Source organism: Condylostylus longicornis, unplaced genomic scaffold (genome assembly GCF_029603195.1).
Source record: "Condylostylus longicornis isolate FDR11 unplaced genomic scaffold, ASM2960319v2 ptg000216l, whole genome shotgun sequence".
In the NCBI taxonomy this organism is placed as follows: Eukaryota; Metazoa; Arthropoda; class Insecta; order Diptera; family Dolichopodidae; genus Condylostylus; species Condylostylus longicornis.
Genome location: NW_026578183.1, coordinates 239,071 through 261,794, shown reverse-complemented (window position 1 = coordinate 261,794; position 22,724 = coordinate 239,071). Strand labels below are relative to the sequence as shown.

General features: G+C 31.6%; 1 protein-coding gene across 1 annotated transcript in view; it reads left to right on the top strand.

Annotated features, from left to right (window-relative positions):
* Positions 1–22,724, top strand: part of LOC129616470 (uncharacterized) — a 68,584-nt gene that overhangs the window by 5,506 nt on the left and 40,354 nt on the right. Inside the window, exons 2-3 of the mRNA XM_055532109.1 lie at positions 2,631–3,011; positions 5,795–5,933. Coding sequence (XP_055388084.1) covers positions 2,912–3,011; positions 5,795–5,933 — 239 coding nt within the window. The 5' untranslated portion in view covers positions 2,631–2,911. The remainder of the gene's footprint in view (positions 1–2,630; positions 3,012–5,794; positions 5,934–22,724) is intronic.

The following is a 22,724-nucleotide window of genomic DNA, read 5'->3' as shown; positions in this document are numbered from 1 at the left end:
ACTTAATTTAAATAAGTATTTTTACACTTTTTGTTTCTATTAATATCGGTGACTTCCAAAACGCAGTATAAAAAGTTTTAATACAGCTTTACAAAAATATTATTCTTTTATTTAAAATTTTTCAAATAAGTATCCATGTAGTAATTAATTATTATGAAAAAATACTAAAAGATTTCCTAAAAGACTTAGTAGTTCAATTTTAATAATTTGTTGTTCTTGCGTTTTGATTTCCTTGCATTTCTTTTCTGTTTTATAAAATATTTTACTAATCTCAAAATTATTCTTACCAGAATATATTTTTCTCAGAAAAAAATGTAATAATTTGAATAGTCTCCAACTTCAAAATCATCATCAAAATTAAAAACCAATCTGAAATAAAAGCAGTCTCAAATTTTTTATTACACGCTTTACTTTTGTATGAAGTTTCGACTGCGTATTCGATACATTTTAGAATTGTGTACAATATGAAGAGCACGTTTTGGAATACAATACATTGAAAATTTCACCTCTTCACTGCGTTTTGCAAGTTAGATTATTTTACAATGTTATTAAAAAGTTTTTGGAATAATTTAATTTTTCCTGTTTTCAAAACTTTTTTCATTTAGAAGTGGTACTAAAGTCGTTTTAAATATATTTTGTTTAAACGTAATTTTCTTATATGTATAAAGAAACTGTAGTTGCAACTTAATAATAGTTAAGGTAAAAAAGAATTAAGCTGGAATTATATAAGTGATATAAATATATTTACAAGTAATTATATAAATATAATATATTATATTACTTATACAAGTAATATAAATATGATATAAATATAATTACAAGTAATAATAAAAATGAGTATAAGTACATTTTACAAGTAAGTATTAAAAATGAATATTTATGAAAAGGTCAAAGCATTAGACTTCAAAAAATCTGAAAAGTATTTTTAAATTTGTTTTGATTGGAATTTAAATTGTGTGCTATATTTCAAGACAAAATTCCATTTATATCATATTAGTTTTTTTTTAAATATTTTAAGTTTCACGTTCACAGGTCGCAAAAATATAGATTTCGCTTCTTATATTTCTAAATGTACTGGTTCCATAGAACAAAACGAATCTTGAAAATGTTGTCTTATTCTTTGTAATTTTATACATTTTTAAGTTTAAGCCCGAAAACTGGACCCGGAGTTAAACAAAAAATCGAATTGGCTTAGTCGACGGTCACTACAGATAAAATTCACAGATACGGCCACTACAGATATTTAGTAAAAAATTTATCATTTTTGATTGAATTGTCGTGTTTTTTCTGAGAAATTTTTACTATAACAATTTACTTCTTCGCTGGATATGCATAAGTATGTATGTATATTATTACGACGCTTTTAAAAGAAGCAAAACAATAATAACAATTATAAATTTTGATAGAATATGTAAATGCAATTAAAGTTTTTATCAAATCATCCTTCTTAAACACCAAATTTGTAAAAATATAGTATTTTCGTTTTTTATTTAGTTTTTACGAGTACTTTAACTATGCACGTTATTAACTGCAAATTCTAGTTCTGGTAAAAACCTGTATTATTTCTTGGAGTTTTATGAAAAAAATCGTATGGGTGGGCGAATCTCACCAATAACTTTATTTTAGTTCTAAGTAAAACTTTTAACCATTTTAGTGCGCGTTTATTGTGCAGATTTATGTAAGATTTATGTAGTTTTGAAAACAGCGAGTATGGTTTTTCAAGACAATATTGTTTTTTTTCGAAAAGCTATTTGAGTCACAGATTTTTTGTTGTTTTTTAAAATTTCTCTAATTTGAAAAAAAAAAAGAAAATGAAGCTTCATAGAAGTATGCATACAATTTGTACCTTTCACTTTTTTATTGAGAAATTATGACGATTAGGGCAGTTTCTATTTGGTGGAGTAATTAAGCATTTATTCTTAGTAATAAAATCTGTATTTATATTTAAAATTTTGAAAACTTAATTAAATTATAGTTTTTATAGAATGGTTAACAAAAATTAGCAAAGATATGTGTAAGTATATTTTTGTATTAATTTTCACAGTGTTAACTGAATACTAAAGCAAAACAAAAAAATTAAAATTCCAATTGTCCTACTTTAATGGCTCATTTTATTAATATATCGAAGATATTTTAAAAATGATTAACAAATAAACATTTGGAATGTACTTTATTATTTTAATTTAAGTGAAAAAGAGAATTCTTTGTATTTTTAATTAAAATAGAAAATGATATAAAATCAGGTAAACGTTTATTTATCTTGAAAACTTTATACCAAAGAAATAATGCAATAGATATTGAAAAAAGTAAAATGAAAAGGAAACAGTTTGTTACAATAAAAACTATAAAAATTATAAAAAATGTGTGAAAATTAAAAATTAAAATTTTGTAAAAATAGTTACTCTGAAGAGAAATTTTGCAAATGGAAATTAAAAATTTACCAAGAAAAAAATGTTCTTTTTCTTTAAAATTTTAATGAAGACATTGAAAGTTTTCGAATTTAACTTAACTACCTTGATATTAAATATTTTCACTTTTATTTCTTTTATACTACAGCAAATTTTAAATTAAATAGTGATAAATCGAAATTATATAAATATTTTTTAATTTATCTATTTTATTTGTAATAGTTAAATTAGTTTAAATTGAAAAAGCGAAGCGAAAACATTAATTTTAATAAGTTCAAATTATAAACTGATTAAAATTATAACAAAGTATTGAGTTGAGACTTAAAGCAATTTTAATTAGGTGATAACAGAAACCAAAGTAGAAGTTTTTTGTTTAAGGTTCACTTATTTAAATAACTGAATAATTTATTTATACACATATTAAATAAAATACACACACATATGCATATTTATATATACATAAATATTTAAGCTAAATAAATTATTAATTATTTATCAACAAAATGAATTTTTTGGATATCTTGCCGTCAATTGTTTTTTATTATGCATCGGTTGTTATACAAGGAGAAAATTGCATCAATTTAGGACTAGTTAGCCCAATTGGTAAGTTCAATATTTTTGTATGTAGAAAGTTTCGCATAAGGTTGTAAATAATTTCAGGGATATTCTTTGATCAATTTCTAGTAAAAAATTCTATAGGTGAGGGCGATGCAGATATATTAGTTTCCGAGCTGCAGGGTGTTGAACGAAAACGTACTGGAACTATACAACATAAATTTCAGAACTATACAACATAGAGTTATTATTGAGAGCTTGTTTTACAGGCAATTGACTGTTCTTTATCAGCACCCCCTGATCAAAGATTCATTCATGAAATTATTAGCCACCTTATGCGAAACATCCTGTATAATAAATAATTAATTTCAGTTTATTACTGAAATTAAATATATTATAGTCGACTTTATATATTTTTCCTCTTTTTGAAATGTGATAAATTTTCCTCTTTTTGAATGATTAAAATAAAATATAACATTTTGATTTACGAAAATATCTTCAGCTTTGTCACATATTTCTATATTTCAATAAATACTTTCTGCGAAAAAACTTTCAGATTCTTGTGAGATCTGTAAAATTTTATTTGAGCTTTTCAAAGTGTTGAAAATTCAAGTTTTGACGGGAACCTCTGTCCAAATCAACGTCAATTTGTTCATTTTAAAAACACAGAAAAGTCAGGGAATATTTATTCTATTATAAAAACTGTAAATAATTAATGTCAGGCTGCTGAATCGGCTTAAAACTTTATTTCAAACGGCTGTCTAAGTAGTGTTTATTCTACCAGTCAAGTGAGTTTTAGTTTTCAACAGTTTATAATATTGATAAATATTTTATTTTATTCGAACAAAATATCTGATATAGGAATTTTTATTTTTTTAAATTGAATCTTCTGAAAATGAAACACGACAACAGCTTTATTTAATCTGATGTATTCTTTACAATATCAATGCAATGATAAATTTCTCTTTCAATACCTTTAAGGCTTTATTACAATAAATTATATTTAATATATAAACTTAGTATTACAATAATATGTACAGTGTCCTGAATACTAACTCGAAACCATTTAAATTAGAAGTAAGGCATTCTTTTTATTAAACTGTAAAAATACACGTCAATGTGTTATATACAGCATACGTCTATTAAATTGTGTGATTATTTTTTTGATTCTTATTTGTTATAGAAAATTATTTTGTCTCATGGATGAACACTTAAAAATTATAATATAGAGCGTTAAAAAAGTACAATTAAAATATTTAAATATAAAAATCTTATTTTTGTAGCGAACGTCATGTCATAGCTTATGGTGAGGCAAGAAACTTTTGTTCTATCATTTTTGGCCAAAGGTTCTTGAAGGACTATAAGCACCTTAAAAAATTAAATTGAAAAAGTACAATTATAATATAAAAAATCTTATTTTTGTAGCGAACGTCATGTCATAGCTTATGGTGAGGCAAGAAACTTTTGTTCTATCATTTTTGGCCAAAGGTTCTTGAAGGACTATAAGCGCCTTAAAAAATTAAATTGATGCTATCAAGGTGCAAAAACAAAGTCTACATAAAAGTTCAAAAGTCATCTTTCATATTTCTACCGAACATACAAATTCCATACAAATATTAATTTTGTAAAATAACAGTTGTTATTAATATTTTATTTCAGCAGCTTCTTTTCTAACATTTCTATCATTTTTTTAGGTTTGTCTAATATAAACTATTACATTTCTATTAAAAAAATATAAAAAATCGTTAATATTAAAAATAGTCTAGCATATGTGGTATGTTTTGTTTGACCATGAATACAAGTACAAGAAACATAAGTTTTTAAAAAAATTTTAAAATTTCGTCTTTGAAGATCCTTAAAACAAAAGTTTGACTCCTCTCAAGAGTTTGACAATGCCCAAAGAAGGAAACAACTAAAAAAAAATTGACTTTAAAGGAGCCAAACCAAAAAAAAAATTTCTTTTAAAGGGGCCAATCAATATTTATAGGTACGGCAAAAATATTTTAACAGATCCTTTTCATTACTGAAGCTTAAAGTTATATAAATATTCAAACACACACATGCTCTTGAAATTGTTAAAAATGTAAATTTCTAAAGGAAAATGTGAAATAAGTTTGTATGTAAGCGCCAAAAAAACTTGTGCAGCTACAAATTTCGTGGAAATTCCTTAAAATCTCTGTATTTCGGAAACCGTTGAGATTTGAACATCTAATTCCAAAGTATTAACATTAACATTTATTAAAAGTATTTGTCATTAAGATTAAATTTGGAAAAGATTGGGATGCTTCCAACAAAATTTAATGTGGAAAAAAGTATTTTTTACTTTATGATTTTTAAAAAAAAAATTACGAATAAAAAAGCAAAATCGTGATGTCACTCACATTCACATAAATATGTTTCTTTTTTTAAATAAAGTTTCTCTCAAATTTAGGATTTTAACACATACATATTTGATCTGCTCCAAAAAAACAAAAGGTATTGAAAGAGAAATATGTATAGAACAACAGTAAATTTATGAGAATATACATTGTAGCAAACGAAAAAATGTAGTCTCCTAAGTTTCTTTTAAGATTTCTTCGTCTAGAATCTACGGTTATCTCAAATACATAAGTATTCTAGTTCTAGTTTTCGTTTACTATTTGGTAAAATTTTTTATTATTTTGTAGTGGCATGTTGAACTACTGAAAAATATTTAAATCCGAGCATTTTATTTCAAATTTTATTTAACATTCAAATTTAACTTATATTTCTTACTTTCAATCTGGAAATTGTGTTTTTCAACGTTGTGTTATGACATTTAACATCGATTGAAATTAAATGATTTTCAACAGAAGTCGTTGAAGAATGGGCATGTCATGACACAGAAGTTCGTCTAACATGTGGGCATTTAGATTCAAAACTAGCAATTTTAGAAGCAACATTTACTCCAAATTGTACAAATGAAGATTGCCTAAAATTGGATATCAAAAGGTGAGTAGTAACAATTTCAAACATATTTTTTGATTTTTATTTTAAAATGGGCTTTTTCATGAATATTCAATTAGAAATTTTTAAGTAATAATTAATAGATATTTAATCGGGGACTGATCTCTGTTACAATGTATGCTTCCACGCCCTTATAAAAATTCAGGTTTATGAATCATTTGAAAATTTTAAATTCTCTTAATATACACACATGTATGTATGTAAGAAATGATGACAATGGGTTTTTAAAGACATATTTATGCATGTGATTTCTAATTATATATATATAGCTACTTCTCAGGTACCAAAAAGTACGGGTACTTAAAGAAGGGCTAGAGACATGGGACAATAGGCATTAGATAGGGTTTTGCCTCCAGGGTCCCAGAAAAAACTGACATTGGAACTTTTTAGCCCCGAAATAGCTCTATTTTAACATTTTCTGAAAAAAATTTTGTATAACAAAAGCGCCTTTTTCTTTTATACTTTATATTAGTAGAAACGCAAACCAGCAAATGAAATAATACTTTTTATTATTAGAAACATAAACCGAGAACGAGAAATAAATAATATTCGAAAATACAATGATCTCACATATATTTTAATTTCGAAAAATCGAAATAAACTTAAATAAATGTCAGATTTTATAAAAGACATCAGATGTTTTGTGGCAACTGAATATTAATGCTTCATTTGTTATTGTTTTGAATATTATGTTTCGTCAGCAAGCTTTAAAAAAATATACATACACAATTTATGTACGTGTTTATCTACCTAAAATTTTATTTTTATTGTTCGGACGAAAACCTGTAAAATGCTAAATTCCAATCCATTCATATATACATACATACATATATTCATATATGCATACATACATATATTTTTACATACATACATAAATTATTATTTTGTTTTTGACTAAACCTCTTCTTTATGTTTAAAATTCAATCCTATATGTTTACCCACAGTTTAAAAAAAACAGGTATCCATTCATAATTATGTATGTTTGCATTTATAATTTTATTTATAATTTTTCCAACAGCAAAATTTCAAAATTTTCGATTCTAATACATTCATATGTACATACGTTCATATGTTGGAACGAAAAATTTTAAAATCTTCAATCCTAATCCATTCATATATACATACACACATATATTCATATATGCATACATACATATATTTTTATATACATAAATTGTTATTTTATTTTTGACTAAACCTTTTCTTTATTTGAAAAATTCAATCCTATATGTTTACCCACAGTTTAAAAAAAAACAGGTATCCATTCATAATTATGTATGTTTGCATTTATAATTTTATTTATAATTTTCCAACAGCAAAATTTCAAAATTTTCGATTCTAATACATTCATATGTACATACGTTCATATGTTGAAACGAAAAATTTTAAAATCTTCAATTCTAATACATTCATATATGCATACATATATATATTCATACATACATACATACATATATATGAATAAAATTGTTATTTTGTTTTTGACTAAACCTTTTCTTTATTTAAGAAATTAATTTTTGTAAGTTTACCCCCATGATATAATAATTATGCGTTTAAAATTTATTTCTATATATTCTACAGTTTTGAATATTATTAAATTCATATAAAAAGCTTAAAAAAATTACTCAGGAAGCTTTAAAAAAAATATACATACATACATATTTATGTACTTAAAATTTTTGCGAATTTTTCCAAACTATTATAAGAATATTTTTTTGGAAATTTTCTTTAAACTTTTATATAACATTTATCTGTTATATATTAAAAAAAAAATAAAACACAAAATTTAAACAAAATAAAAAACAAAAATTTAAAATAATGCAAAAAAAATAAAAATACGCTATGAGACTACCACGCTAACCACTAGGCTACGCAGTACCTTGAATTTTCCTTAATAATTCTATATTTTATTCATATTTCGTATAACTCATCAAAAACCATCATATTTTACATTATATATATATAGCTACTTCTCAGGTGGTAAAAAGCACGGGTACTTCTAGAAGGGCTAGAGACATGGTACAAAGGGCATTAGATAGAGTTTTGCCTCTAGGGTCCCAGAAAAATCTGACATTGGAACTTTTTAGCCCCGAAATAGCTCTATTTTAACATTTTCTGAAAAAAATTTTGTATAACAAAAGAGCCTTTTTCTTTTATACTTTATATTACTAGAAACGCAAACCAGCAAATGAAATAATACTTTTTATTATTAGAAACATAAACCGAGAACGAGAAATAAATAATATTCGAAAATACAATGATCTCACATATATTTTAATTTCGAAAAATCGAAATAAACTTAAATAAATGTCAGATTTTATAAAAGACATCAGATGTTTTGTGGCAACTGAATATTAATGCTTCATTTGTTATTGTTTTTAATATTATGTTTCGTCAGCAAGCTTTAAAAAAATATACATACACAATTTATGTACGTATGTATCGACCTAAAATTTTATTTTTATTGTTCGAACAAAAACCTGTAAAATGCTAAATTCCAATCCATTCATATATACATACATACATATATTCATATATGCATACATACATATATTTTTACATACATAAATTATTATTTTGTTTTTGACTAAACCTCTTCTTTATGTTTAAAATTCAATCCTATATGTTTACCCACAGTTTAAAAAAAACAGGTATCCATTCATAATTATGTATGTTTGCATTTATAATTTTATTTATAATTTTTCCAACAGCAAAATTTCAAAATTTTCGATTCTAATACATTCATATGTACATACGTTCATATGTTGGAACGAAAAATTTTAAAATCTTCAATTCTAATTCATTCATATATACATACACACATATAATCATATATGCATACATACATATATTTTTACATACATAAATTGTTATTTTGTTTTTGACTAAACCTTTTCTTTATTTGAAAAATTCAATCCTATATGTTTACCCACAGTTTAAAAAAAAACAGGTATCCATTCATAATTATGTATGTTTGCATTTATAATTTTATTTATAATTTTTCCAACAGCAAAATTTCAAAATTTTCGATTCTAATACATTCATATGTACATACGTTCATATGTTGGAACGCAAAATTTTAAAATCTTCAATTCTAATCATTCTAATATATCAATTCTAATATATTCATACATACATACATACATATATATGAATAAAATTATTATTTTGTTTTTGACTAAACCTTTTCTTTATTTAAGAAATTAATTTTTGTAAAATTACCCCCATGATATAATAATTATGCGTTTAAAGGAGGGCTAGAGACATGGGATAAAAGGCATTAGATAGAGTTTTGCCTCTAGGGTCCCAGAAAAATCTGACATTGGAACTTTTTATCCCCGAAATAGCTCTATTTTAAGATTTTCTGAAAAAATTTTTGTATAACAAAAGCACATTTTTCTTTTATACTTTTTATAATTAGAAACACAAACCAAGAAATAAATGATACGTTTTACGTTTTAAATTAGAAACACAAACTGAGAAATAAATAATATTTGAAAATTATAATGATCTCACATATTTTTGGTTCGGAAAATCGAAATAATTTAAACGTAAATAAATGTCAGCTTCTGTCAAAGACAACAGATGTTTTGTGGCATCTGAATAATAATGCTTTATTTGTTGTTTATTTCAATATGTTTCGTCACCATTCACCAAGCTTTAAAAAAATATACATACAGAATATAATATATGTATGTACGTATTTAGTTAGAATTTTATTTTTATTGTTCCAAGCGAAAATATGTAAAATGCTAAATTTTAATACATTCATATGTACATACATATATATGAATAAAATTATTATTTTGTTTTTGCCTAAACCTTTTCTTTATTTGAAAAATTACATTCAAATGTACATACATATATTTGAATACAATTATTATTTTATTTTTGCCTAAACATTTTCTTTATTTGAAAAATTTATTTCTATATGTTCACCCGCAGTTTTAAAAAAATAGGTATACATTCATAATTATGTATGTTTATGCTTAAAATTTTATTTCTAATTTTGTGGACAAAAAATTTTAAAATGTTAAATTCTAATACATTCATGTACATACATATATTTGAATAAAAATATTATTTTATTTATGCCTAAACCTTTTCTTTATTTGAAAAATTCTTTATGTATATTATCCCCATGATTTAATAATTATTATGTGTTTCTATATTTCAATTCATATAGGAAGCTTAAAAAAAAATTAGATAGGGAGCTTTAAAAGAAATATACATACATATTTATGTACTTAACTATTATAACAATATTTTTTAGGAAATTTTCTTTAAACTTTTATAATAATATTTATCTGTTAAAATTATATATATTAATTATATATAATTATATATATTAATCTATATGTAAAAAAATAAAACAAAAAATTTGAACAAAATAAAAAAAAAATTTTTAAAATAATCCAAAAAAAGAAGAATAGGACAATAACCTAGGCAAGCATCGATCTAATAACCTTCTGGTTATGAGACTACCACGCTACCCACCAGGCAACGCAGTACCTAGAATTTTTCTTTATAATTCTATATTTTATTCATATTTCGTACAACTCATCAAAAACCATCGTATTTTACATTATAAATATATAGCTACTTCTCGGGTACAAAAAGTACGGGTACTTTTAGAAGGGTTAGAAACATGGGACAAAAGGTATTAGATAGGGTTTTGCCTCCAAGGTCCCAGAAAAAGCAAGAATTCACCCGCCCTCCCCCTTCACCACCTCGCAAGATGCTTTGAAACAGTTTTTTACAAAATTGTACTACATATTGGGAGGGTAATTTTTTATTTACTTTTGGTTGTATAAATATTGTATGTAAATTCATATTCGGAAGTGTGAGTTATAACAAAAAGTGATCACTTTCTTAAGAAAATTGTAAAGTTTTAATAAAATCTACACTGTTTTATTATAAGTATGTACGTGTGAATTTAGTTATGTATTCTTTTCGTAATCTGCTGCAAAATGTATTAGTAAGCAAAACATAAGTGTACATTAAACTTCTTGAGAATATATTTTTAGGGCAAAATTTTATAAGAAAATGTTATTCTATTGCATTAAACATTTTCTAAAAAGGGTAATTTAAAAAAAATTTTTAGAACGGAAATTCGCTGATATTGATTTGTAAGGGTGAAGCTTTTTCAATTTTAATTTAAAAAAAATAAAATTATCAATAAAAAAAAGTTCATCTGGCAAATCGCATCTTTCAGGGGTCGAACTTGGGACTTTTTGCATAGAAATCGTATGCTATACACATTACCCTATATACGATAAGATTAGTGTTAACTCATTCAACAGTCACGCGTTTTATTCGCATGTATTAGAAACTCAAAATTCATAGGTGCATGCATTTTAGTAGCGAATTATTTTATGCGTATACAGTTAGTTCTCGCTTAAAGTGCTTATTGTAAAAGGTATTTTACGACTTTATGCGACATAATTCAAAGCGAGATTCTAAAATAAATTACTCAAAAGGTATGCGATCTTAAAAGAACTAATTATTTGTTTAATTATGTATTTTTTGGTAATTAGTTTTAGAGCTTTTCTTATTTTAAGTTTTGTCTTATTATTTATTAGGAAAAAACATATCAATATGTATATTACGGGTGTGTTTTTAAAAAAATAAAGTAAACTTAAAATATCTCAGCCATAGAGTGGAACACAATTTCAAAACTACAGGCATAATACTTGCAAGGCTTGCAATGCAAGCACACACGACTAGTTATATATATATAGCTACTTCTCAGGTGCCAAAAAGGACGGGTACTTCTAGAAGGGCTAGAGACATGTGACAAAAGGCATTAGATAGGGTTTTGCCTCTAGGGTCCAAGAAAAAGCAAGAATTCCACCCACCCTCTCCCTTCACCCCCTCCAAAGATGCTTTGTAACTGTTTTTTACAAAATGGTACTACATCCTATAGGGGTAATTTTTTATTTACTTTTTTGGTATAAATATTGTATGTAAATTTCTATTTGGAAGTGCGAGTTATAACAAAAAGTGATCACTTTCTTAAGAAAATTGTAATGTTTTAATAAAATCTACATTGTTTTATAATAAGTATGTACATACGCACTTAGTTATGTATTCTTTTCGCGGTTTGCTGCAAAATGTATTAGAAAGCAAAACATAAGTGTACGTTAAATTTCTTGACAATATATTTTTAGGGCAAAATTTTATAGGAAAATGTTATTCTATTGCATTAAACTTTTTACAAGTAGGGTATTTTGAAAAAAACATTCAGAACGGGATCTCGCTGATATTGATTTGTCAGGGTGAAGCTTTTTCAATTTCAGTTAAAAAAAAATCTGATGTGGTCAGCACATAACCGACCGCATTGTGTATTGTCTAGTTAAATGAAAGTGTTACAGAATATTATAAAAATGTCTGTTAAATACTTCTTTCCAATTTTTAGGACATTAGTAAGCTTATAGTTAACATACCTAGAAAAATGTAAATTTGGCTCTTAGTAGAGTTTCGCTTTGTGCTACCCGAATTCCTTGAAATGCTCACCAGTTAGTTTCGGTAACAACCAGAACTCAAATATCAAATTTCAAGAAATTCCATCAATTTGTTCTGTGGATATGGTGAAAAATGTAAAATCGGCCCGCAAATCAGTTCTCGAGCCCTGATCTTTCCAAAAAAGTTATATGTTCATTGCTCATATATTAAATTTCAATGAAATCGGTTGATTATTTCTCTTTATATACACAAAAGTGTATGTTTGGCCCGTAGTAAACGTCTAGTTGCCGATGCCTGATCTTTCCAAAAAATTTACATGTTCATTGTTTTAATACGAGGAACTCAAATATTAAATTTCAATGAAATCGGTTGATTATTTCTCTTTATATACACAAAAATGTATATTTGGCCCGTAGTAAACGCCCAGTTGCTGATGCCTGATTTCTTCCAAAAGTTAGGAATTTTTGCGTATGATCGAGCAAAGCTTATATATGAAATTTCAAGTAAATCGGTTGAATACTTTCTTCAAAATGGTGAAAAATGTAAAATCGGCCCGCAAATCCGTTTTCGAGCCCTGATCTTTCCAAAAAATTTATATGTTCATTGTTTTAATACGAGGAGTTCATATATTAAGTTTCAATGAAATCGGTTAATTATTTCTCTTTATATACACAAAAATGTATATTTGGCCCGTAGTAAACGTCTAGTTGCCGATGCCTGATTTCTTCCAAAACATACGAATTTTTGCGGATGGTCGAGCTGAGCTTATATATAAAATTTCAAGTAAATCGGTTGAATACTTTCTTCAAAATGTTCAAAAATGTAAAACAGGCCCGCTAAAAAGTGCAGTTCCCGAGGCCTGATATATACCAAAAGTTGATCGATCCGTGCCATGGTGGAAACAAACTTACATATAAAATTTCATCAAAATCGGTTCAGCCGAACTTGAGATACACGCGTGCACACACAGACCGACAGACGGACAGACCGACAGACCGACAGACCGACAGACCGACAGACCGACAGACCGACAGACCGACAGACCGACAGACCGACAGGTTGCTAAAAATAGTTTATTTACACTTCCCTACTATGGAGAAGTACGTTCCCACCGAAAACTCGATATGCAAAATTTGTTGCCATCACATAACCTACCTATTGTTTACACAATACGGTCGGTAAAAAAATAAAATTATCAATAAAAAAAAGTTCATCTGGCAGATCGCATTTTTCAGGTTTCGAACCTGATACTTTTTGCATAGAAATCGTCTGCTATATGTATTACCCTATGTACGTTAGTTTTGTTGTTAACTCATTTTACAGTCACCCGTTTTATTCGCATGTATTATAAACTCCAAATACATACGTGCATAAATTATTTCATGCGTATTCAGTAATTTATGCTTAAAGTGTTTATTGTAAAAGGTATTTTACGATTTTATGTGACATAGCTCAAAGCGAGGTTCTAAAATAAATTACTCAAGAGGTATTAGATCTCAAAGGTTTTTGGTAATTATTTTTCAGAACTTTGCTTATTTTAAGTTTTATCTTATTATTTATTAGGAAAAAACATATCTATATGCATATTACGGGTGTGTTTTTGAAGAAATAAAGTAAACTTAAAATATCTCAGCCACATAATGGAACACAATTTCAAAACTACAGGCACAATACTTGCAAGGCTTGCAATACAAGCACACACGACTAGTTAAATAATATAATATGTATATAAAAATTAGTACTAAAAAAATCTGATGTGGTCAGCACATAACCGACCGCATTGTATATTGTTTAGTTAAGTGAAAGGGACATTAGTAAGCTTATAGTTAACATACCTAGAAAAATTTAAATTTGGCTCTTAGTGGAGTTTCGCTTTGTGCTACCCGAATTCCCAGGAAGAAAGGAACTTCGTCAGTTAAGGAGAACTCAAATATTAAATTTCAAGAAATTCCATCAATTCGTTCCGTAAATATGGTGAAAAGTGTGAAATCGGCCCGCAAATCAGTTTTCGAGCCCTGATCTTTCCAAAAAATTTATATGTTCATTGTTTTAATACGAGAAATTTAAATATTAAATTTCAATGAAATCGCTCAATTATTTCTCTTTATATACGCAAAAATGTATATTTGGCGCGTATAAACGTCCAGTTGCTGATGCCTGATTTCTTTCAAAAGATAGCAATTTTTGCGGACGGTCGAGAAAAGCTTATATATGAAATTTCAAGTAAATCGGTTGAATACTTCCTTTAAAATGTTCAAAAATGTAAAACAGGCCCGCTAAAAAGTGCAGTTCCAGAGGCCTGATATATCCCAAAAGTTGATCGATCCGTGCCATGGTGGAAACAGACTTACATATAAAATTTCATCAAAATCGGTTCAGTCGAACTTGAGATACACACGTGCACACACAGACCGACAGACCGACAGACCTAAAGACCGACAGACTGACGGACCGACAGGTTGCAAAAATAGTTTACTTACACTTCCCTACTATGGAGAAGTGCATTCCCACCGAAAACTCGATATGCAAAATTTGTTGCCATCACATAACCTACTACCTACACAATACGGTCGGTAATAATGTTGCCTCAATTATATTTTATAAGAAATTGTATAAGAAATTGAAAATATCAGGGCTCTCACTCATTCTTGTGTTATTCTGTTACGGCGTCTTGAGCGTAGAAAGTATTCTACTTTACCGAATTCAAATTTTATATAACAGTACCTAGAGAAGGAATTCTCTTGCGATACTTTTCAATTCATGACTAAGATAGCGCTGATTGTTGAGGGCAAAGACTGTTTGTCATTTTTATAATGCAAGAAGGCTCTAATACACGGTGTGAAGTTATTATTCAAGGAAAATTTTAAATGTGACTTATTACTTTAATTATTAAATTTTCCTTTTAGTTTCTTAGGATTTAGGTTTCTTAAACTGCCTCATTAGTTTCCCAGGTTCTTGAAATTTCGCGACGTCCGTTGACATAACTCGTGATGAGATGACCGGTGCCGCGAAATTTTATCTTCGCCACCAAATCCTTCATGTTATGCGGTAGATGTATTCCTTGAAAATCCGATATTGCTTTGGAGGGGTGGCAGATAAATTAAAAGTAAAACTTTTTTCTCCACGGGAACCAGAAACTTTTTGATTCTTGTTTTAAATTAACAGATAATCTTTTCATGATTCTATAACCTATCTTTTTCTCTGCCAGTTTTGCCATCATTCAGATGACGGCTGGAAAATATGCATTTCCGAGCTTGACAGTTTCTACCATTATTCCACAGCGCCAGAAACAGTCAAGACATGCATCAACTGCTGGTTTTGTCGTTGCTCGCAGATGCCTCCATTAAAAATTAGTCTAACAAACTATTATCCGCATAAGTCACAAGTTCAAATAATCATTGCTTTTAACTGTGATCGCTATGCAATGGATATGAGTCTAAATTTTCTTTTAGTCGAGTTTCTAACTACCACCGTTTCTTCACTTCATCGGAGTAAAATATTTATCTAGTACCCAGGCAAGTTAATTGTCAATACGAGTCGTATAATAACTTATTCCAGCTGAGTGAAATTTGATATGATGGAGTTGAACAGAAGAGATAGGTTAAGAAAATAATTTTGGTTTATTATTTTTTGATCTCAGTACTGGGTTCATACCCCACGGCAAGGTAGATTATTTGCTTAGAAAAATCTCATATGTATATTAATATCTAATAAAAACTCAATCAACCTTAACATAAAATCTTTGCGTTGTAAGAGGACTGAGGTTTCTCAGCCCGTCTCACCTCGATCCGAATTAACTCTTGTAATCTTCGCCACCGTCTACATGCGCACTATTCTTAGGTCCCGACCAATTTGAGTATTACGTGAGACTTCGAACGGAACAACAAAACCGCCGCAAAGCACCCCAATCACAAACGGGTAACCGCCCTTAATGCACAGCTCACTCTCCATTTTGATAATCCGTATCAGGCTGACCAAGGAGAGAAGATGTTCAGTGAGTACTCCAAGTCCAAGTCCAAAAAATGGAGTCTACGTGCGAGCAGACTCATTATTCTTCTCATATTCCACAATGCGCCGCTTTCCTAGTACCCATATCAACGTTAATCTCTATTGAGTCTAACCAGCACACTAAAGACATGAACGCACTCCACTTTTGGTTTGCTGATACATCAGGGCCTTGACTTCTTTCAATAGATCCTGCTTCCACTAGGGTTCCTTCTAAAAGACATGACCACACAGCTCAACAGCACATTGCTTTTCCTGAAAAATTTATGTACTGTGTGTGAGAACTTTAAAGATACCAGCGCCCTGAAAAAATTGTGCTAAAGACAATTACCCAAGGATAAAGAAAGGGTACTTCACTGTCGCCTGGTTTTGCGAAAATTCAATAACGCAGAGCCGCCAAAACTTTCTAGTTTCTAGCTAAGTAGAGCGTCCTGAAGTTCAATAAGTTTCGCTAGAATACGACAACCTTTGAATTTGGTTCCTGGTTTTTATTTTCTGTATTGTTTAGCTGTGAGGGCTGCCTTAATAGCCTCATTTTTCGGCACCCTTTCGTGTCTCGCCAGTGACGGCCGCATTCTGCCGCGAGCAGGTAGGCAAGCCTGGCCTCCACAGCGGAAGAAGGCAGACCGCAGAAAGGCAGCGGCTGCACAAAGTCAGCCCCAGGTCCCTTCCGCGCCAGCCCATCAGCAATTTCGTTGCCCGCATGGCCACTGCAATCTGGCACCCAAATGAGCGTGACTCTGTTCTCCGATGCCAATTCCACAAGTGCAGCAAGGCAACCCCAGACCAGCTTGAATGTAACCTGAGTTGAACGAAGCGCCAGCAGTGCAGCCCTACTGTCCGAGAGCATATAGATGGTGCGGTTTCAATTGTTTTTAAATTGATTTCCCTTTTTAAATTGATTCTCAGACAGATCTCTATTGCATGTATTTCGGCTTGGAACATCGTGCAACATGGGTCAAGGGTTGCATATATACGCGTGTCCTGGCGAACCCACACCCGACTCCGTTTTGGACCCGTCCGCATACCATTCGCTCGAACCCGACTCAAGTACCGGGCCACTCCGATTCCACGTCCATCGATCGCGAAACAGAACTCTGTACTTATGGTCGAAGTTCTATCTCGGCATACAGGTATCCTATATGTTTATTCTTAGAATCGGATCACTCTCAATAAAGTCTCTGTGAGTCCTGTGGGCTTTAGCTTTTTTTAGCTTTTTTTCTCTCTCGCCAGAGAGAAGTCGGTAAGTCACTAGCCGAGCTTCCTTCAATATATGGAGGTGCAGTGGCGGCAACCCGATCATCACCTCCAATGCAGCGGTAGAAGCCGTCCACATTGCCCCGGTCACTCCCAGACAGGCCAGCCTCTGTAGCTTTTCCAGCTTGGTCCGCACACCCGCTTGCTAAGCCTTACGGCACCATACAATTGACGATGGGCCGTATATATTCACATTGCTGTCCTGGGACTGATCCCCTAGGTCCACCCGATGACATTTACACGTCCATAAGGAGCGGAGATGAAGAGTGTATCGTCAGCTATGGTGGACTTAATAATCCTATCCTGTAGCATCCAATTAACTCATCTGCTTGTCGTCGCATCAATCCCTCGTTTGTGCAACGACTCACAGATGATATGATATGGGGTGTTGTCAAAAGGAACTGCCACCTCCCGCACTTCCAGTGAGTTTTCAAGAACCCCCACCATACTCTGCAGAGCGATAGGCGTACTGAGACTCATGCAAGGGACTGCTTCCCAGTGCATCGTCCCGTATAAATCTATTGATCACTTTTTCAATTGCTTTCAATAGAAAAGAAGTAAGGTTGATTGAACGGAAAGACATTGGGTGGTTGCTTGGTCGCTTACCCGCCTTCAGAATATACGTCACTTTAGCCACCCTACATGTCTGAGAGATGTAACATCACGCTTAGCTGGCACGAAAAATTTCCAACAGTGCTCTAGCAATATGTTGGAAACCCCTCCGCAAAAATGCAGGATATATCCTGTTATCACCTGGAGATTTGAAGAGCCTGAAATAGAAAAGAGCCTATCTAATCTTGCCCACCGTGAAGACCAGACGGGATCGTTGCTAGTCATCCCTCCTGGGCCAGGATGCCCTCGGTTCAATGATCGCATTTGAGTGATTCCGAAGAAACTCCGAGTCAGGAATGTGCGTTGACGCCATTAGCTCTAACGTCTGCTTTCCGTTCTCGGTCATGGAGCCATCAGGCCGTTCCATTAGGCCCAACCCGCTAGCATACTTTTAAGAAAGCACCCTGTGAAGATGCGCACTGCTGGAGAGTTCATCAATGCCCTTGCAGAACGCCCTCCACGAAATTCTCTTCGCTTTCCTAATTTCCTTATTGTATTTCTTGAGTGAGTTTTTATACTCTTCCCACGAACCCGACGCCTTGGCCTTATTGAATAGCTTTCTGGTCTTTAGTCTAAGCCTCGAAAGTCCTTCATCCCACCATGGGCACTTCCTATTGCTCCGCCTTGGCTTAACGCGGCGGCTATTACTGGTAGGCACCAGTAATAGCCGCCGTCAGAGGCTCGTTGGCCAGGTCGATATCCATCACCGTTCTGACAGAAGCAGGAATGGAACCAATCCTATCCATGAGGAGTGTTTCGAATTGACTCCAATCTGTGGATTGGGGCACCCGATACATTTCTTCTGCCAAGCCCCCGGAGACCATGATATCAAACCTAATCTGCCTATGATCGGACATGGATGTCTCATTTGAGACATGCCATCCACTAACCCTACTGTCGATAAACTCAGTGTAAAGGATGATGTCAAGGACCTCTTCCCTAATTGCATATATGAATGTCGGCCTATTGCCCTCTTTCATAACCATTATTTTATTGCTATATATAAATTCAAGTAGGCACTCACCTCTTTTCTTCATATTACTGCTTCCCCAGATGGTGTGGTGGGCATTGACATCACTTCCTATTATCAGTTGGAAGTTCCTCCTTCCACAAAAGTCCACTAGATCTTTCAGTTGTTCGTCTGACTGGGCGCAGTTTCCTGGGAGGTAGGATGAGCACACAATAAACTCTGTTCAACCCCCGGAAGACTTCACCTTCACCAACGCAACTATCTGATTCTTAGAACAGTAATCTGGAATGGGAAAAGACGTTAGCCTTTTACTAAACAAAATGCAAGCCTTAGGCCTGCCTCCAATTGTATTATCTCACAATAGCTCAACTGTTAGGCCCTTAACCTGATCCTTCACTATGTAAGGCTCTTGGATAAGGTCGATATCGAGGTGACCCTTCATAAATCTATGAGCTAGAATATCAGTTGATGCCCTAGCATGTTGTAAATTTATTTGGATGCACCTCACAGCTATATCATATCCTCCGGATCTTGTCTATGGGCTTTGGCCCTTTAAACAAAGGCTTTACATGAGCCTTACTTCTCATTGCCGCCTTTTAACGCATCTTGGTGGGCGCCTGCCCTGCCACAGCTTCTTTTGCCGTCCTAGGTGCCACACTAGCCCCTCCAGCAGCAAATACTGAAGCAGTTCCAGGCTTCCCAATGGGTTTGAGTCTTTTTGGTTCACCGTCATTTTCGGAGCGACTTCAGACTTTCCAATGAGTTTTGACTCTTTTGGTTGGCCTGAAATGCTCGTCGTTGTCGCGGTGAACTCCGCTTTCCGTAGATCTTCCAATCCGGAATCATCCACGGAAAAGATGATGGAGCAACCCCCGCCTGCTTCAGATTCAGTAGATTTGCTTCTCCATCCTTGTTTTCTTCCCTGGAGAGACTGAAGTCCGTTGTCTCGTCCTTTGGTATGTAGGTGATGCAGACATGCTGTTTGGGCATGTCGCCGCGATCCAGTACCACGACGTTGCAGCCGTCCCAAGGCTTATTTAAGTGGTAACCATGGGACTAAAATTTGTAATATCCAAGACCTCCCCAGGAATCGCGTTTATAAAGGTCGGTTCTATACCTATTTTATGTATATCTATTATTTTGAAACGAGAATTCGAACAGGTACTGGCATCTTAGAATGAGATCGGTACGACCCCACAATGTGTGATAGGTACGGGCCCACAATGTAAGCATAGGTACTATAGCCCATTTTGAGCTTTCTCTACTTCCTTTTGCAATACTTAACGTGGTTTTCTACACCCTCTAGAGAGTGCCGACCACAGATCTCTATGGGAAAGTAGTCTGAAGCACAGATTCTTTTCTGAAAGTTTGCCAAACCTCAACCTCTAACAGATTCCTCGTAACAAAATCTAGCATTGGAAGAAATTTAAGGGATTTATTGAGCCATGAAGGCCCATCTTGCAGGCGCTATCTTTGTTTGACTTCCTACTGAGACAACCTGATGCGGACTTAGCGCTATGGATGTTCACATATACGCACTTTAGTTTAGGCAGCATCCAAAGATTATAAAGGCAACATTCAATGATTATAAAGGCATTTCTACAATATAAGATTAGCCACCGAAAGTCCAGCCAATTCTGGTGCATTCGGGCTACACGACACAGGAGCTCCTTCGTAGACTTTCGATCTTGGAATTTCTTCTCCCTCCAGTTTTCCAACAGGGCAATGCTGGAGATTTGCGTTTTAAGCCAGTCTGCAACACCTTTATCACTGCAGACCAGTGGAAGCTACTTTGTTTGATCTTTTATCTCCAAATCGGGTTTCCCCTTCCGCAGTGATTTTTGACCTGTTCGGTGACATTGATTGACCTTTTTGACGTTCAAATTGGATTTCTTTAGGTTCTTCTGCCACTTTTCTCGCACAATCTGACCTACTTTTTTTCTTTGACTCAGTGACAACCCAGTTTCTTCAATTTTTATCCTCCGCCCCAGCAGTTTTTATTTCCCGTCTTGGCCGCAATGGGGGGTGAGTGAGAGGACGATCTTGCCCTTTCAGAGTATTTTAATAGACAATTTTAAGACCATAACTTACAAATAATTACCAAATATTTCTTGGCATGTGTGGTATGATTTATATTAAAATAAATATACTCGTACATAGTATATATCAGCACAAATGTATGCATACTTGCTTTCTAGCACTATTAGAAATGCAACACATATATTATATCTATCATACTATATTCGAAAATTATTTGTGTGTTATTATCTTATATTTTGTTGATTCTATATATTGTTTAAATATTAAGCGTTCAAATTTTAAAATAATGGTTTGATCAATTAGCCAGAAAAATACGCTTAAAAAAGAAAGTTACAAATTTGAACTTTTCTGAACTTTCCTGTTTTACAAATTGAAAGATACGTATTAAATTACATAGAAAAATTTTTGACTTGAATTTTAAGAAAAAATTCGTCATACTCCTACGTGGCTTCAGAAAACATACTAACCAAAATGAGAAATGGGTTGTGAAAACATACTAATTAAAATGAAAACACTCAAATTTAAATAAAAAAAAAATCATGCTTCGTAATAAAAAAATTTTAAGCATTGTTTTCATCTCTGTGAAGGGTATATTAACTTTGGTTTGCAGTTCGCAACAACTTGAAGGAGTCATCTGCGGTGCGGAAATGCATATATATTCTTTTATCGCAAAACTCTGCCTTGATTTATACATGTCCGTCCGACTATGCGATCGCGCGATAACTCAAAAACGAATAATGCAATCGACACGAAACATTCACCAGCTATTTTTTTTCTACTAAGATCGGATGCTATTTTAATTGGACAAATTCGCAGAACAGGTTGGGGAAGCTGCTATGTATTTTAAATATTTTAAAAACTAATAGAGATGTTGTTATAAAATTTAATTAATGTGTATCCAATTACATTCTACATTCTGAAAACTTTTATGGGAGAGCTGCACTATTTCGGGTATCTGCCACTAAGAATAATAAAGTCAGATTTATGAAACTTGGCAGTCGTGTGCCCAATGAGTCAACATATAGTGGTGGAAGTTTTGGTGGAATAGCTTGGCAGGTTTGGGTAGCTGCGATACAGTTTCAGGAGCTAATTTTAAATAAAAAAGTAATAAATTCAGATTCATGGAACGTATCAGTCGTGTGTTTATACCGACTGAAACTTTTTTATTTGTTGTAAATTGTTTTACTTCGGAAAATTATTCTTTTTTTTTATAATTTATATATTTACTGAAAGTTTTTGTGACTGATAAACAAGTTTCAGTAACACTGACCTAAATAAATATTCGTGCTTATATAACAAATTTGATCAAACCTCCACTTTAGTTGATCAAACCTCCACTGTTTAGTTAATTTGAAATAATATTGTTAATTTAGTTAGACGATTATTGCTATAAGGTATAGTTTTTCGCATAACGTTGCAAAAAACTT